The sequence below is a fragment of the Cetorhinus maximus genome, chromosome 1 (genome assembly GCF_964194155.1).
Source record: "Cetorhinus maximus chromosome 1, sCetMax3.hap1.1, whole genome shotgun sequence".
In the NCBI taxonomy this organism is placed as follows: domain Eukaryota; kingdom Metazoa; phylum Chordata; class Chondrichthyes; order Lamniformes; family Cetorhinidae; genus Cetorhinus; species Cetorhinus maximus.
Genome location: NC_135879.1, coordinates 84,570,748 through 84,588,976, shown reverse-complemented (window position 1 = coordinate 84,588,976; position 18,229 = coordinate 84,570,748). Strand labels below are relative to the sequence as shown.

The 18,229-nt window shown below is 39.1% G+C and overlaps 1 protein-coding gene across 4 annotated transcripts in view; it reads right to left on the bottom strand.

Annotated features, from left to right (window-relative positions):
• The window catches only part of ndst3 (N-deacetylase/N-sulfotransferase (heparan glucosaminyl) 3), a 1,004,816-nt gene that overhangs the window by 242,101 nt on the left and 744,486 nt on the right, over nucleotides 1-18,229 (bottom strand). For 3 of the 4 annotated variants that reach the window (XM_078543131.1, XM_078543140.1, XM_078543148.1), the window contains one exon: nucleotides 582-1,890. In XM_078543131.1, the coding sequence (XP_078399257.1) occupies nucleotides 582-1,562 (981 nt within the window). In that variant the 5' untranslated portion in view covers nucleotides 1,563-1,890. Of the gene's footprint in view, nucleotides 1-581; nucleotides 1,891-12,007; nucleotides 12,138-18,229 lie in introns of those variants that run through there. The other variant, XM_078543122.1, reaches the window with a different exon arrangement.

The window sequence follows — 18,229 nt, the reverse complement described above, 5'->3', positions numbered from 1 at the left end:
TGATTTAATCGAACAGCCACCTTGAGATAAGTTTTTGTCTTTCTTGCATAGGTGATATCAATGCAATAAATGTCAGATGGGTTTTATAATAGGTGGGCGATTGGTCCTCATTAAACTGGTGCAACAAGCTCCAATTTCACTCCCACCTCCACACAGCTAAAAACTAAAATGGTTCAACGTCCCAAGGATAATTGTGAGCCACAGCCTTTACATCAGTGAGGAACTGTCATGAATCTTGCTTTATGCAACACTTTCTGTCAGCAAAACATGTTAAGGTAAAAAGAAAAATATTCTGGAAATATGGTTCTTTCATTATCAATATTGTAAGCAATGAGCCATTGATCCTCCAGCAACAGTTAATGGTTGTAGCAGCCAAAACTCATTGATGGGAGGAATTTTTATTCAAGGTAAAAGTTGCCATTCTACTCTAAAAAGGTTTCTTTTGTGTTGAACTCACAGATATATTTTATACAGCATGTATTGAATAGCTTCATTGATTTTTTTACTCAGATGACAATGTAAACAATTTTTAAAAAAATCTCAAGGGCAGAATCCTACATGCACTTAAGTATTGGCCTTACCTTTACATCGTTAACATTCATCCTCGTTCCTTCCTTCCCAACAAATATGTCATCAACATCCACCAGAATGCACCTTTCCAAAGACAGTATCAACTTTTTCCCTGAAAGGAAGCTGATTGCATCAACGAAAATAAGTTTGTGCAGCCAAAAGTTCAGGTTGTTTCCAAAGAGAACTCGCTGAATGCCGTCATGGAGCCCCAGATCCTGAACCACAGTGGTGTGCAGAATCTCATCGGCGATCTGGTGTGGAATGTTTTCAGTAGATCTTGGTTTGGCTAGTAACACAGGTTCATAGGTGGAGTGATTGGACTGGAAGACAGTCCAGTCCTCTCCTGGTAGTGGGCCTCTCTCAATTTCTTTAGCTTTGGTGATATGCAGCAAAGGAGATCGTGGGTTGATACAGCAATCTTTGAGGGCAAGGTTGGTGTGCAGATTCAGTGGAAAACCCTTTAACTGTGAGCTCAGTAAACTATTCTCATTAGCTTTGTGAAATGCTATAATGCCAACATTGTACTCCATACAATATTTATCCAGCAGCTCTCTATTCCAGGAGTCCATATTCACGTACTTTAAAATATTTTCATATATAACAAGTGCATATCTGCCCCGGTCCTTGTTTGTTAGGGCAGGAATGTCCCCTTTACCAGGGGCAATTTCAGTGTGGTGTTTAAAATGGCTTGACTCTAAAATTGCCACAATCTCCTGTCCCAGCTGTGAATATTGACTCTCGACAAATACTAGGACCATGGGGTCTGCTCTAGATGTGTCAATCGGTTTTGCAGTTTTCATTTCAAACAATCTGTATGGTAGAAGCTTGGGATCTCCACAGTCTTGTTCTGGAGTTGGCTTAGAAAGTTCCAGCTCTTGTTTGTAGCCAGTATATAGGTAATAAGCTGATATAATAACACTCACCATGCAAAAGGCGGCTAGTAAGATCACCATCCTTCGCAAATGCCTACGAAACTTTATGAAAAAATTCATGTTTTGTTTTTTGTCACCTTTTCCTGCTTTCGTTCCCTTCTATGATTCGACAATGAACAGAATGTAAACAACTTCTGCCAGTATGTTACCACAGCTCATGTAACCATTGCAGAAACAATTACCGTTGTTCTTCATCAAAGCTGACAGGATGAAGCACTTGGCTCAACTCTCTTCTGGGTTTCTGCAGCTGATTACACGAAGGATCATTGATCACTTTTACCGGAATCTGAACATTGTTCCATCTTTGTTTGAAGTGGTACCAAACATGGGCAGAACTACCTTCACAGCTGAAAATGTCTGCCAGGAATTCCCATTAGATAGATCCACTCTGCAGAAAAAGTATTAAAAAAATGTTAGGCAGATCAAGCTACTTTAATAAAGTACAAGTATTCCACATTTTTGCCCAGCACAGGCCAATTAAGAACCATCAAAAGAATATTAAACATACTTATTCCTTCCACAATATGCCAAAGGGATTATTCTTAATGGCAATTTAACTTTACATTTTATACTTGACCACCTGTTTTCTAAAATCACGCAATTAGAGTTTTTATTTAGAAAGGAAGGAAAAGAACATGGCCTTTGTTGATGGTGAAAGCATTTCCATCAGTGTGTCCCTTTCAAATTGTCTGTCCCGTAGTATATTTACGTGTTTCATACACATTTCTCAACAACACAATGTCCTGATTTATACATAGAAAAAAAAACAACCTATTTCTCAACTTTTTCCAACATCAGGCATAGACCCACATGCCAGCACTTTTTAAATATGAATAGAGTATAGAAAACACAGTGCATGAAGTTACACGGAAAAGTGCAATACAAATTCACTCATTAGAGTGTTTAAATTTAGTTGATTCCATTTCTGTCTAAGATGGTTCTGGTACTTACAGCTTCTCCTACATATGCTTAATATCTTCATATAAAAAGATTAGAGTCATAGGGAGGAATCTTCTGTTCTGGAGACTAAGTCCAGTGGTGGGAGCAGAAGTCAGAGTGACTTCTGCTGGACAGTGGGCTGACTGAAGACGTGGGATCTTATGCTGTTCAGCTCATTAATTATGCATCCGCGAATCAAATCTCATGGCGGGGCAGGGAGGATGTAACCTACCCTGCCATTACTGTATAGGGTCTAAGGTCCGGGTGCCATATTTAAACAGCTACCTGGACAGCCATTCACTCGTCCACCCTGCTGCTTGACAACCTTCCCCAGTCCTGCCTTGATCTCACCCCACCCCTGTGCTCAGCCTTGACGCAGCTTATGCTACAGACAGCCAACATTTCTCAGTGACAGTGCAAAAGGAGGTGAGAGAAGCATCTGCTGACCTCAGAATCCAGGAAGAGATCTATCTCACCAGGTGCAACTACTTGTGTACGGTCATGAAAATGAATGCTCTAAATTCCTGCTAGCCGGGCACTTAACGAGATTCTGATGTGTTGGCTTTTTAATGAGCATTCATGAGATGCAAATGGAGTTCCAACTAGCTCTGCAGGACACTCAGCCCACCATTAAGCTGCCATGGAAATAAGATTCTGATTTTTGGCCTCTCGCCAAATCTTGCTCCCCCGCCTGTCATGAGTCCCGCTGCTGACGGGAGGGGAAGATTCCGCCCATAGACTCTATATGGCACAGAAGGAGGCCATTCAGCCCATTGAGTCTGCTGTAAGTTTCCAAAGGGGCTTTAGTCAAGTAAGGAGGACTGACAATGGGAGATGAGTTGCATGAGGGGAGTTAATATTGGGAAATAAAATCAGACGAAAAATCTGATATCAGGACTAGGATTAATAGGGGTGCTGTGACCATATTTGTCACATCCCTCTTAGATCCGCCAATGCTTATTATTTCAAGGATAGCTGCTAGCTGTGTTGACCTTGCCCTTCTTTCGAATGGTTACCATTCCCGCATTCACCATAAGAATTTATCTCTTTTTTGTGTTTTTTTTTCCGCCCTGCATAAACTAATATTTGTTTCTTAGCATTAAGTCTTTATCATGGCCTACAAAGTTACTACTTAATTAGCAGGTTATTTGTTGGTGGGGCGGGGTGGGTGTGGAGATGTTGGTGGGCTGCAGGTAGGGGGTTGTTTCGTATTTGCTATTTAATTCACACATTTTAAACTGTGAGTAAAACTGATATTGAAGAAGAGTCTATCACTACTTCTACTCACCATGTCTATCATTCGATACCATTAAGGCAAAATATAGCTCAAACTTTACAAAGAGGGAAGCAGCAATTTCAAATATTGTAGGCAATGAGCAAACAATGAGCTACAGATTCTATGCAAATTCCATGGGAAACAGACTTTTGAGAATATGTTTCTTTGTCATTTGATGTATGATCTATGAAAAATATTTATGTTTTCTTTGTGCAGAAAGGACAGAAAGCATGAAATTCCCAATAGCAACCACACTGTAAGTGATCTCAACATGACTGCCAGTTAAAAGGATAAGAAGTTTATTTGGTGGATCATGAGAATTTGGAGAATCTACAATTCAGATTTCTACAAAATATGAGGTTTATGCACCATTGTGGAGTGAGGCACTGAGGCAGATATCTATCTGCTCCATCTCCAAATTTCCATTAGAGGTTTCAGTAGACTACAAATATTTCCACATCCTGAAGGAAGTCTTTGTATAATTTAAAAATAACATTCAGCTGACTTGGACAACTAAGTTAAATATTTCTCCTGATAATTATTTAAGAGCTCTCTGCTACTTGCATTCATTTCTGTCATCAAGCATCAAATTCAATAATCTCCCTTATAAATGTAAGTTAGAGGGAAATAGACAAAACATTAAGGAAGGACAGGCCAGATATAGTAACAGTTCAAAGGCTATTAAACCCATGTAATAAATCACTGTGTCATTCCTGTTTGCTCAGGAGTCACTGGGTAAAATTTCCTCTGTGAGCCCTGTGTAACTAAACCATAAAATCTATTATAAAGACCCGGCTTAAGATAAGGTTACATATAAGCACTGATTCTGCAATTGAGCGATCTGAGTAAAGAGTGCTTCCGGCATGGAATGCAGGTTTGGAAATACTGACTGAAAATTTCTTTGCCCGTTTTCCCTTTGCAGACCATTCCTTGCTGGGAGCCCTCGATCGCAGAATCTGCCTGATAAGGCACAAAGTGAACCTTCAGGAGAGAACTAGAGAACTGTGAGGCCTCAACGTTGATTCTGGACCCCATGAAGTCTCATGGCAGCAGGTCAAACATGGGCAAGGAAACCTCCTGTTGATTGCCACCTACTGTCCTGCCCAACTGATGAATCAGTACTCCTCCATATTGAACACCACTTGGAGGGAGAACTGAAAGTGGCACACGATGTAATCTGGGTGGGGACTTCAATGCCCATCACCGAGATTGACTCAGTAGCACCACTACTGACTGAGCTGGCCGGGTCCTGAAGGGCATATCTGCCAGACTAAACCTGCGGCAGGTCATGAGGAAACCAACCAGAGGGAAAAATCTGCTGACCTCAACCTCACCAGTCTACCTGTGCATATGCATCTGTCCATGACAGTACTAGTCAGAGTGACCACCACACAATCCTTGTGGAGATGAAATCCCATCTTCACAATGAGGATACCGTCTATTGTGTTGTCTGGCACTACAACCATGAGGTTGTTGGCTGCACCCCCTACCCGCCTGCCCAAGTAGCAAATTGTGTTGACAGTTGTATAAAGAGCTGCCCTGTGGTGATAATACACAGTGGGGAGTGGGGGGGGTGGGGGGGGCAGCCTTAACAAGGTGACAATCGAACTCCCATCCCTCAGTGACAGGAAGTCCTGCCTTTGAGGAGTTGCCAGCCAATCAGAGCATCCCCAGCAGTGCCAGAACACAGTAGTGTCTGCTGCTGTGACTAAAAGGGAGTCTCAAGAAGATCTATGGATGGGGAGGGATCAGGGTCCATAGCAAGGTGGGAGGGCACGGTTTTTGGAGGCCAAGTGGAGAGGTACAAAGTGAGGTGTATTACTTTGATGGAGGTGCCCCAATGTGCACAGGGTACCCCTAAAGAATGTACCATCCCTTCCTTCCTGCCCCCCAGTCTATACCAACTGCATTATGGCATGGGCAACATAATATTCAGGTCAATTGGCTTGTTAACAAGTCCGGATGTCACAATGTAAAAGTCTGGCCTGAGGGTTGGCATTCAACAATCAGGATGTCCAAAGTTTTGTCAGAGTTAGCACCGTCTGTTAGCTACTTCAAGAATGAATGTCCGGGAAAAGTTGTTGATTAGGAAGGGGATGTGACATTTCCATATCTGTTTAAATTAACTGTTCTGCACGATAACTTACTAAATTGACTGCTTTTCCTCATTACAGGGGTCACATTCTTATCTGTAGACTTTTAGTGTGGTCAGTAACTGCAGGCAATTTTCATATGTATTTTTAAAATTTCAAATGATTTGCACATTTGTCTGGATCAGGTGTCAGTCAAGGACAGTTGTGGCTGTTGGCTTCATGTACTGGCCCAGTTCCAAGATAGTCGGCCTCGTGGGCATATGCAATGATCTTTGGTTTATATAGATTAAAAAATGACTTGTAAAACAAAAAATCTGCATTTTGCCTGACAAATATCAGTGGAATAATTACATTAGAGATTTTACCTTTAATTTGATAGGATTGGTTCTTCAACAAACTTGGAAAGCTTTTTCAAAGGCTGTCCTAATATTACTTAGAGGTACATCATCCTATGTTAAGACCCCCTTTCCTTAACTTCCTCTCATAGCCATCATGATGCAAGGGTCTCTCACAAAATCTCAGCATTGAACTTCACACTTTATAAGTTATATTCCAAAGTTAGAATTAAAATGTATTAGAAAATAATATTGTCAGGATATTACTGAAGTGCATCGAGTTCTACTGACAGTGGTATCAAGACTTGTTAATAGCTGGTGCAAGAATGGAGCACACAGCATTCTGTGGATTCCTCAAGAAATAACAGAGAAAGCTGCAATGGTTATTACGGGTGACTCAGTGCATGGTGGAGTTGATGAATTAACCCTTCACTCACGTTTAACACACCCTCGATCCTGCACAGACTATAGGGTCATATTCTCTTTCAGCACTAGAGGGCAACTGCTCCTAATGTTAGAACAAGTTCTCTAAAGAAAATAATGCTTGTAACCACAACAGAGAGAGAAAGAGGTGCCCTTTCAACCTCTAGAGATGACTGGGAAATAAAATAAAATCAAGTTCTAAATCAGTGTCGCTTTATTGAAACAATAACCTCCATATTTTTGAAGATTCTTTTTGATGCTTACTGATAACTGAAGGGGTGTTGCACTATGGTCATCCAGTTCACTGGCAATACTCATTTTTATTCCTTGAGATAATGCTACTTTTAAGCTTTATTTTGTAAACATTTTTACGTTCAACACAAGCTGCTTGAACAATTTCTAACTCAGGCCACTGAATAATATGGATAAACAATGTCTAATCATTTGCATGTAGAGATATGACTTGCATTGTCATAAAAGTATATGTCATACCTATATAATTAATAAAATGTGTTATCACTTTATTCATATTATACAAATATTCATATTCCTTGAATAATTAACCCTTACCTAAATGCTTATGCATTCATTGAATCTCTTGAAATTACTATGTAGAGATAAAAATCTATATTTTCATTGCACCTAATCACATCTCTTACTTTGAAATGCAGTGACTATTGTTATATAGACAAAAAACAACAGCCATTTTACACATAGCCAAGTCCTGCTAACTAAAAATGAAATAAAGGAACCATATAATCTGTGTCAGTGTGGTTGGCCGGGGATGAATGTTGGCCAGGAACAATGTTTATAGTAAACCACACAGCATCCTGAAAGGTATTGTACAGCAACCTGGAAGGAATCATGCAGCAACTGGGAAGCTACCGTGCAGCAATCTGCAAGGTACTGTGCAGCAACCTGGAAGGAAACCTGGGCCTGAATTTTTCAGTTGGCAGGCGGGGGCGGGCCTGGCGCGCCAACGCATAAAATGACGCGCAAGGACGTCAGGCGTGCGTCCCGACGTCATCGCGCTGAGTTGCAATGTTTCGTTCAGCGGGCGCGCGCTGGAGTCGACTGCGCGCCCGCCGATATTTAAACGGCCTATTAAGGACATTAAGGAAGTAATTAAAGTCATTGTTGATGCTGCCTATCGAACCTTAAGGTTGACGGGCAGGCGAAAAGGCCAAGCGGCCTTCACATTTTTTACGAAACCTCATCCACGAGTGGGATGAGGTTTCCTAAAGCTTTTATTAATTAAATAAATTTTTTTAATGCAATATAAAAACATGTCCCATCTCTTGTGACACAGTCACATGAGGGGACACGTTGAAATAAATTTTTAATCCATTTATTTAATAATTTCAATAGCGATTCAATCTCCCTGAGACAGCTCTGTGCCTCGGGGAGATTGAAGCGTTCTTTCACGTGAATGCACGCATAGGTAGTGCTGAGCGTTACAGCTCACGTCTTATGCTAGGCGGGCTTTAATTGGCCCACGTAAAATGGCAGCGCGGAGCCGATCGCGGGTAGCAATTGGCTGCACGACTGCCTCCACCCGCTCCTGCCGAGCCCGCCTGCCGAATGAAAAATTCAGGCCATGCAGACCTTGTTATGTGCAAAAGACTATGCTTATGAGGCCTGGATCCTGGAGTCCAGTTTAAACCCACAACCTTCTGACAGATGTAACTGTCACCAAGTGAGCCAAGTTTTTAACCTTGAATACTGGAACAAAGCACCCCTTGATAGATTTGTATTTGTCAGAAATTACATTCTATCCTACAAATTGGTATTTGTTCTAGCCTCCAATTCTGCTTAACCATGTTGCTCTAAATGGAATGTTCAAAAGTAATTTCAAAGTAATTTCTGTTCTTATAGAAGCAGTGTACTAACAGATCTAGTTTGGGAGAGGTAACCCTTTCACATCAAAGGGTTAATATTCTTCAGTTTTGTAACTTACAGTGTCCATCACACAGCCTACAAAGCCACTGTAAGGAACTGCAGAGTGGCTGTAATTCTTATTGTGAATAACAGCTAAAGAGCCCTATACCAACACTACTAAAGTTGTATTGAAGCCAACTTTAATGCAATTCACATGCAAGTACTGTACATCCCCACTTTTATTTTATGTGAAAATCCAATTCAGTAATTTTTTTGTTGTTGTCTGGTTTGTTCTATTAAATATGATCGGGTCCTTCCATAATTTTTTAAAATTATAATTTGTTCTACTTTTTTTATTGAAAAAGACCCATAAGTAATGTAATACAAAGTGTTTGCATAAATGCTGAATATCAGAAATTCCTTTCTCTGCTATTTTAACACAGGCATTAAGGCTTTTAAAATAAATGTGTGAACAGCTATCCTAAAAGGGCAGAGGAAATCATTTGAGATAGACAAGTTCAAGTTTCCCACACTTTAATTTCAGGGTTTAATGTTTCAGTAATGAGAGTGGTGAAGGATGCTATGCTGAGCCTGCTGATAGCAATAGATGATGTTGTGTTGAAATGGTGGTTCATGGGAGCAAGTTGAAAGGGCACTCTAATCATGACAACATTTTTGGCAAGTTTTATTTTGTTCTTGGTTGGAGCAGATCTGGGAGTCATTACTGTCCCATAATGACATGCAAAAGCAATCCCTGTCTCACTTTGGATGCAGCTTACATTTGTCAACAAAACATTTGCTGCTCTTTTGTGTGAAGAAAACACACCTTTGAAACGCATTTCTATCGATGGACCATGGAGGTGGATTAATGAGTTTACCCACTTTGGGGTGGGGGGGCGGGTGCGGGGAGGGGGCAGGATTTTTACACCCACCACCCCACCCCCGATGTAAAAAGCCTCCAGAGAACCAGAGAAACAAGAAAGGGATCCACATATAGTTATCTCCCTTTTTAATTACCACTTAAAACTGCATTCTCGATCCAGTTTCCGCCAGAAGGAGGTTGAATGCTATATTCAAAAGCAACAAACCTTACAGCCTTGACCAACTTGTTCTCTCCAAGCCACCCCACCCCCTACCCCACCAGCAGCATTATCAACATTTGACATCAAATTTGAAAGGAAAGGGATCAAGCTGAAGCTTTAATGGAAATTTATTGTAGTCTGCCATTGTTAACGGCTTCAATGGGCTTAGCACAGAGATATTACAAATAGAAATGATTGTGGTTGGCACACCGAATACTGTGATATGCGCCTTAAAGGTTACTCAGCCATTTAGAATATATGGTTTGGTACAAATCTTATTCAGATCTAGCTGAATGCTTTTGGATGCTTGCACTCACCACAACTGGCTGAATGTTTCACTGTTATTTTTCTTGGCTGCTTGAAGTCATGAAATAACATTTTAGACAGTGGGTGTGGACTGGCGCACGAATGGCTCCCCATCCTCCAAAGAGCGGAGGGCTAAATTATTAATGAGGAACTGGGAACAAGCTGTCATTCCATACATCTCAAGGAATGTTCACACAGCTTCATATGGGCATTATTGTCCAGAATATGCAAGGCAAGCATATCCTGCATGCTTTTTACATGCCATGCAATGATGCCATTTGTTTGATGATAACATCATTGATACTGAAAGCTGTCACAAGCCAATCCATGTCATCATGATGAAAATGGCACATTGATGCAGTTTTGGGTGAAAAATGGGAATGTCCCATGAGAGCTCACATAACGTACCGAGAAGGGCAGGACAAAAAGGTCCAGAACATTTTTGATGATATGATATGTGCCCATTAGATGCAACGCATTTAAAATTATCAAAGAAAAGCCAGGTTAATTTTAAATGTATAGTGATGTAACAATCCAAACAGAAAATTATTAAACAGAATATTAAGTATAGTATATTAAGACTATTGAAGCTATTTTAAAATATATTGTCTCTTTAGTTGCTGACTTTCAGGTGGTGGCAACTGATTACCTTGTGGTATGGTATTCTCCACTGAGCTCCCATAGGAATGGTGATGGGTTGTAATTCCTGTCACTAGTTTAAATTAATCAGTTGCACAGGTTTTAGCCATATTAGAGTTGGAGTAGGAAAGGGCAACTGGACCCTGACTCACCATCTGTCCAGTCACTATTCTTTAAATACCCTCATAAATATCTGGACTCTGGTCCTTTGCAGGGAGGATTTCAGCTGCGTTATGATTCATATACAGTCTATGTGATCTATGCTTTGTTGTTGGGCTGATGCCCCTCTCTGCCTCCCAAAAATATTCTGCCTTTCAGGTACAAAACTCCTAAATATTGTTGACAAATTTTATGTATCAAATATGCATGTTACCCATCATCAGGATTGTAAAATATTAGGTGGAGACCATAATTATCTGCTACTTTCCATGAGATAAGCACTAAGATAAGGTTTATTTTGTTAAAGTACATTTGAGAATGTATTTCAAAATATATCTGGAGCTCCTACTTATATAGGATATTACAATAGCTCCACTTCAGCAAAGAAATGATTTGAACAGTCTGATTTTAATCTTACATTATTTTTGCATTGCCTGAAATCATCTTTTCTAAGCTTCAATACAAAGAGGATTATGAAGATTTGCATGCTTTCTGTCATTTTAATATTTCCCCCTGCTGAATCAACAGGAATCGAATGAAGTCGGGTGAACATCAAATGCTGTGACAAGTACTTTGAAGGTTACAGAGTATGTTTAGAGTGCAGTTCGGTACAAAAGATGTTTGTTTGTCCAAACTGCAATAACTAATTCAGCACCGTGCATATTCACTGAGATAATAATGATACACTGAGTAGCATTAATCACTTCATTTTGAACAGTTAAAAATATGCAAACTGCACTTTCTACAATAACAGGCGTGCACTTATTTTTCAACACACTATACTTTCTAATTGAAAATCTAGCTGGCCATTGTCTTGAACTTTACACCACTTAAAACTACAGTCCCACAAAAAGAGTAGCACTATGTTTTATTCTTGAAACCATGGTAGAATTTAAGTAATCATTCATAATTGTACACACTTAAAAATTCTGGATTTGGGATTGCAAATTAAAAATTAAACAATGTATTAATGAAATATTAAAAACATTCATTTCCCTTTACCTTCTTTCAGCTTCAGCATTACATTAAAAAAATCAAGAAAAGTACTTACGAAAATGTTTAATATAAATAATTCAGATAAGCCAGGACATCTATTGCTGAGGCACAGTTGCACTGTTTGAGAGATTCAGAGCTCTCCTTTTGTTAGATGCTGAGATAAGTGATCAACAGCAGTTTCCAAGGCCTTCAGGAAATACCCCCAAGCATTTAAACCTTACACTTAATAATTTAGCTCACCACATTTCACACCAAAACTGCCACTTTATGCTCTCTGTTCAAACAGCTGCACACAGAAAGCTCTTAACATCCCACAACTCCAGTGATTTGATGCTTGCTAACTCAGTCTCATTCTATACCGTCCCTCTTTAAGACTCACCCAGCTGGAATGATTTAGTGTTCTATTCACGATTATGTTCATTTCAACCTCTTCTTTGACACAAGGATTATAGCAGGGCACATTTTGCAGCAAAACAAGGACCAGTTCATCACGAAAGAACAGCAACTGCAGTTATCTCTCCTTCAGTTAAGGCAAGTCTATCGCAGCTACATGGAAGTCAGTGGAAATAGCTGTAAAACAGTATGATTGACAGAAACAGCCAATTCTCCCAGCTAATCATTGTAAAGACCTTCAAGGACTAGGAGCCATTTTGGTGTCATCCAGATAGTGGGTTGTTACACATGAATACATTCTGTTCTGAGCTAATTCAGTGTTCTACTGAATTCCACTCACAGTCAAGTGATTGATTGGAAACTCCCGAAGGATCTTTAGATCTGCCACAATGCACTTGCGCAAGGAAGTGCCATCCTTTCAGGATCAGGCTCATGACAGGCACAGGAGTAAAATATCACATGTTACTACAGCTACTGAGAACTGAAGATGTCAAAAACAAGAAAACCTTTATTTTATTTGAAAAAGCCACAACGAGCACAGTTTGTAGGGTCTGTTAGATCTGTAGCCAGCCCTTGTAGGATCATAATTAATAAAATACTTAACAAAGCCAGTGGCTATCCTGCTTTGTGCTAAGGCAATAGAAAATACAACAATCTCATACAGTTAAATCAAATTTCATGGTCAAGAGGCTGGGCACATAATTTTTCATTCAATTATGAAAGACCAAAAGGACTTGCATGGGAAATAATATTTCCAACAATTACTTTAAAAATATTAATGCTAGTTTGTGTGAGAACTGAAATTTCAGTTTAGATTTAAGCTCTTCAAAAAATTCCTTTTGCACTATGTATCATGTTTAAAATGCTTTTATGAAATGAATATTAATACATATTTTCTACAGAACAGAGGAAAAGTACTTCATAAATTTTGTATACTTAAAAATTTGTAACTGAAGATATATGAAGTTTCTGAAAGTATCCATGTAAATTTGCACTGTTAAAAAGTATGTCATGGGCAATTACTTAAATATTGGCATGGCATGGCAAATGGCATGGTGAGAACTTTTTAACTTTACTGCAAAGTCACAGAAACTAAAAGGGGTAAGAAAAGTTTATCCAAACCTTTCACTTGAATGTAAATCTGTATTACAGTACATACTGAAATTAGAGGCAAATATACAGAGATAATTGAACACTGTATAATTCAGTCCCTTCCCCACGTTGAAACATCAAAAAAACAGATGCAAACCATTTTTTCCCCACGAGACAGGAATTTTCCTCGAATTTCTGTTCTGCCACCTCGGCTTGACTGGAAAGCCCTAGGGTAGATGCGAATGGGGTTTTAGCGGCACTCCTGGTGAGCTTACAGTGGTGGAGCGGGAACTGCTCCGAGAAAGTTCTCCATATGAAGTTTAAAACAAAACTTTAAAAATATATAAAATGCAAAGCCAATCTCTTTCCCTGACATATCGTCACAACATGACTGTCACCATCCTCAAAGAAACACAAACGTTAATAAAACAGGACAACAACTGAAGAGAGGATAATCTGCCTGCTGCTATTTTAAACCATATGGTGGTGGTGGTGTATTATAGATCATTCAGGGAGTTGAAGTTGCTGTGGCAACATGCATTTTTACATGGATAGTGATGGAGGTGCCAACTTTCTTCCCATCACATGGCTGACCAGGAATCTCTCCCAGTCTTATCACCTGCCATTGGCATGTGTTGGAAGGATTTGTAGGTTAATAGTCAACCTTTTTGGCTGCCATATGAACACTCCTTACTTAGTCCTGGGGTGGATCTTGAACCTAGAGCTTCTGGCTTAGAGGCAGATCACTACCCATTGCAGCATGAGATCTCTTCATTTTAAACCTTATAGGTGCATTCAAATTAAAATTGGAACAATGTTCTTGAGAAAATGTTTATTTATTGGCTCGATCAAGCTAGTTCATGTTGATCTTTAAATTCAGCTTTGATTTATAGCAATTATGAAATGCCAAATTATTGTTTTTAACAAAATAAACATATTTATCTTTGAACAAACTACAATCTAAACATTGCCAACCAATTATTTAATTTGTATTCATTTCTCTTTCAATAAAACTAAAAGTTTACTTGCATGAACGTGCATAAATGAATCATAGGTGAGAAGTAACTTCAAATAAATTTTAACATTACTGTTACATCATGTTCTAAAGAAGCAGGAAAAAAAACGCTCAAAAGTTATTTATGCAAAGAATTAAAATGGATGCATGAAAGCTTCTACAAGATCAAAACTGAGCTGTGAAAATAAAAGTAAACACTAATATCAAAGTTTCTAACTATAAAAATTTGACAGGTGCAAACCCAAAACAAAGTTTTCTTTGAAATAAAATTTTCAATTCAAAGTGTACCTAAAATCTAATCCATGTCCCTAAAATTCAGCAGATGAATGTGGAATTAATAGACCAGTGATAGTTTGGCCACAGTCTTACGACATGCATAAATCTGCTAGACCATTTATCAGGACTGGTATAGCTGAGAGAGCAAAGTTTCAGCAGTGGCCTTTACCAGTCTTGTATTTGCCTTCAGTATATATTTTATCTATATATATATATATATATATATATATAAAATACACATTCACAAGGTAAGCAAAAACAGCAACAAAAAGTTAATAATATGTGGCAATTTTAGAAACACTATCAGAGTGCTGAACAATGTTTACTTGTGATAAACCTCTAACAGAACACCCTTGGAGTTATTGAGTAGCCTTGATGCAAGACCATTCTGACTGATAACTTTTGTTATGTCTTCAATACAATTTAAACACTTGAGTGTTTTGACGCCATGGGCTCAACCTTGAAGGGATAGTAACTTTAATCTCTGCTCTGTAAATAGATTCAGGCGGGAGATTTCTTCGATGTGCTGTATGCAAATAGTAATTGTGCTGTTTAAAAACTGGTTAACAATTTTGTCATACAGAGCACTCTTAAGAAATCTTTCCTTTAAATAATTTACTCGGAAATAAACTTAGAAATGAGAAAGAAAAGAGATTTCCTGAATCTGTGCCCAAATTTACTAGATTACTTGAGCTCAGTGAATAATAGAAAACTGAATTAAGTCAGTGTGCCTGTCTGTAAAGAAACATGCCAGACTTTCATTCCATTTGATTGAAAGCCTCTGTAATATCACCTTGAGCACAGGCATCTTTGAACTACTTTCATTTTTGTCTTTGCTGCACAAAACTTTAGCGGCCTGTGCACTGACAAGTATTCTCAACAACACTGCCTTCTCCTTTAAGCTTCAGATACATAGTTGACATTAAATTACGTAACAATAACACACTAATAAGAAAGCTACTTTTAATTACAAAGAAATAACTAAATAAAATTGAGTTATATACATATGTTCCAGAATATGCAAAATTATGGATGAATGCAGTTGTGATTGCGACAGAACCTTGGGGAGAATTTTCTCCCCATTGGGGAGGGCAGGGGCGGGCGCGCAGCCGATCGGCGCCCGCGATTGTCTGCGTGCTGCCATTTTACGTGGGCGGGCCAATTAAACACACCCAGAAGCACTGAGCGCTGTGCGGGCAGGGGAAGTAGGTTGAGTTGGGGCCTACATTCTTTCGCACATGCGCGCAGAAATCTCCCTGAGGCACAGAGCTACCTCAGGGAGATCAGCTTGAGCTTCCAAAATTTTAATAAAGAAAAAAAAAATTAGGACATGTCCCCTCATGTAAAAGTGTCCCATGAGCTGGGACGTGTTGCTGAATTTTAATGAAAATCTTTATTTCACTTATAAATTAATCATGAAGCCTCATCCCACCTGTGGATGAGGTTCCATGAAAAATGCATAGGCCGCCTGGGCTCTTCACCTGCCCACCAATCTTAAGTTGGACCGGCAGCTATGTTAAGTGGCTTAATTAGTTTTTAAATGACCTTAATAGGCATTTGACAGTTCGGTGCGTGCACAGCCGACTCCGGTGCGTGTCCGCTGAACTGAAAATCAGAATGATGTGCGGTGATGTCGGGACGCACGCCCGACGTCACTGCGCATCATTTTATGCGTTGGCGAGCGGGGCCCACCCCCGCTCGCCGAGCCAAAGATTCTACCCCTCATTATTTTACATAAATACTCCACTGATTAAGAGAATTAAAGATCCTTGAAATAAATATTTATTCATAAACTCCCAAAATCAAAACTTCAAATGCAAATGGAATGGAAAGATATCCAATAAATCCTATTTGAGGGATCAATCTTCAGTCTTATCTTTTTCATTTGCCCTGAGCAACAGTAACGTAATGGCTATGATCCTGGAACAGCTCTATCATGGCAAGTTGTTAAATTTAATTTAATAAATTTATCAGAATATGACTATAAAAACTGCTGGATTATCGTGAAAACCCAAATGGTTCACTCATGTCCAACAGGAAAGAGATGACATCCCTACCTTATTTGACCTACACTCCAATCCCACGCGACAACATTAACTCTTAATGCTCTCAGTACAACTGAGATTGGCATTAAATACTGCCTTGCTAATACAGCCCACATTCCAAGATCAATACATAAAATAAATTCAACTTGTATGAGAATGTGCTGAGTTGTACTGAGAGCATTAAGAGTCAATGTTGTCGCGTGGGATTGGAGTGTAGATCAAATAAGGTAGGGATGTCATCTCTTTCCTGTTGGACATGAGTGAACCATTTGGGTTTTCATGATAATCCAGCAGTTTTTATAGTCATATTCTGATAAATTTATTAAATTAAATTTAACAATTTTCCATGATAGAACTGTTCCAGGATCATAGCCATTACATTACTATTGCTCAGGGCAAATGAAAAATATAAGACTGAAGATTGATCCCTCAAATAGGATTTATTGGATATCTTTCCATTCCATTTGCATTTGAAGTTTTGATGCCAGCTCCTGGCTGCAGCTAGAAACTTACTTTTAGGCCAAGGAGCAGCAATGACAGTGGCTGTAGCAAGGACTTCAACTGCAATGCAACAAAAAAAAACCCTTAATCTGTAAAAGATCTCTTTGCAGCAAAAAGTACTAAATTCATTGATAGCGAATAAGAAATTATTTGCTTTGAAGTATGATCTTATAATTTCTCCTCTTTGATAAGAAATTATTGATAACATCTTCCATATTCTGCTTTATTAATTGAACTAAGAATTATCTGTGAAGCTCTACTATAACGGCATTATAATCCTTTGAAAGCATGATATGGTAATTCAATCTGTAAATGAACGTTAATGGACTAAGGCGGCAAAATTGGATAACCCCGAAAATGACCATGGGGGTCATGGTACTTCGCTAACTTGCACCTGTTCATTTCAATGCCAAAGTCAGAGTGAAAGAGGATGTAGCTGAGACGCTGGATGGGCTGAAGCTTAATAGAAGGGCTGACTGTACTCAAAGTTAAATCATCAGGACTGGATGCGATGCATTGACCATACTGAGGGAAATGAGGGTAGAAATTGTGGAGGTTCTGGCCATCCAATTACAAATGAAGAAGAGTCTAAAGAAGACTGTGAAGACTATGAAGAAGAGTCATATGGACTTGTACCATTAACTTTCTCTCTCTCCACAGATGCTGCCCAACCTGCTGAGTTTTTCCAGCATTCTCTGTTTTTATAACAAACGTTAGACCCTTTTCAAAATATGGCATAAGAATAAACCCCCAGCAACTACAGACCAACGTGTTTAACCTTGGTGATGGGAAAGCTTTTAGAAACGATAATTTAGGGCAAAATTAACAGTCACTTGGACAACCATGGATTAATTAGAGAAAGCCAGCATGGATTTGCTAAAAGCAAATTGTATTTAACTAATTTGACTGAGATTTTTGATGAGGTAACTGAGATTGTTGATAAGGGTAGTGCAGTTGATGCGATGTATGTGGAACTCCAAAAGGTGCTTGGTAAATTGCAACTTAACAGGCTCATCAGCAAATTTGAAGCCCATGGAATAAAAGGGACAACAACAGCATAGTTATGAAGTTGGCTGACTGACAGGGAACAGAGAGTAGTGGTTAACAGGTCAGACTGCAGGAAGGTAAAGTGGGATTCTAGGATCACTGCTTTTCTTAATATATATTAAAGACTTAAGCTTGGATATAAAGGACACAATTTCAAAATTTGCTGATGACATCAAGCTTGGAAACATGGGGAACTGTGAGAAAGAAATTGATAGATTTTCAAAAGGCATAC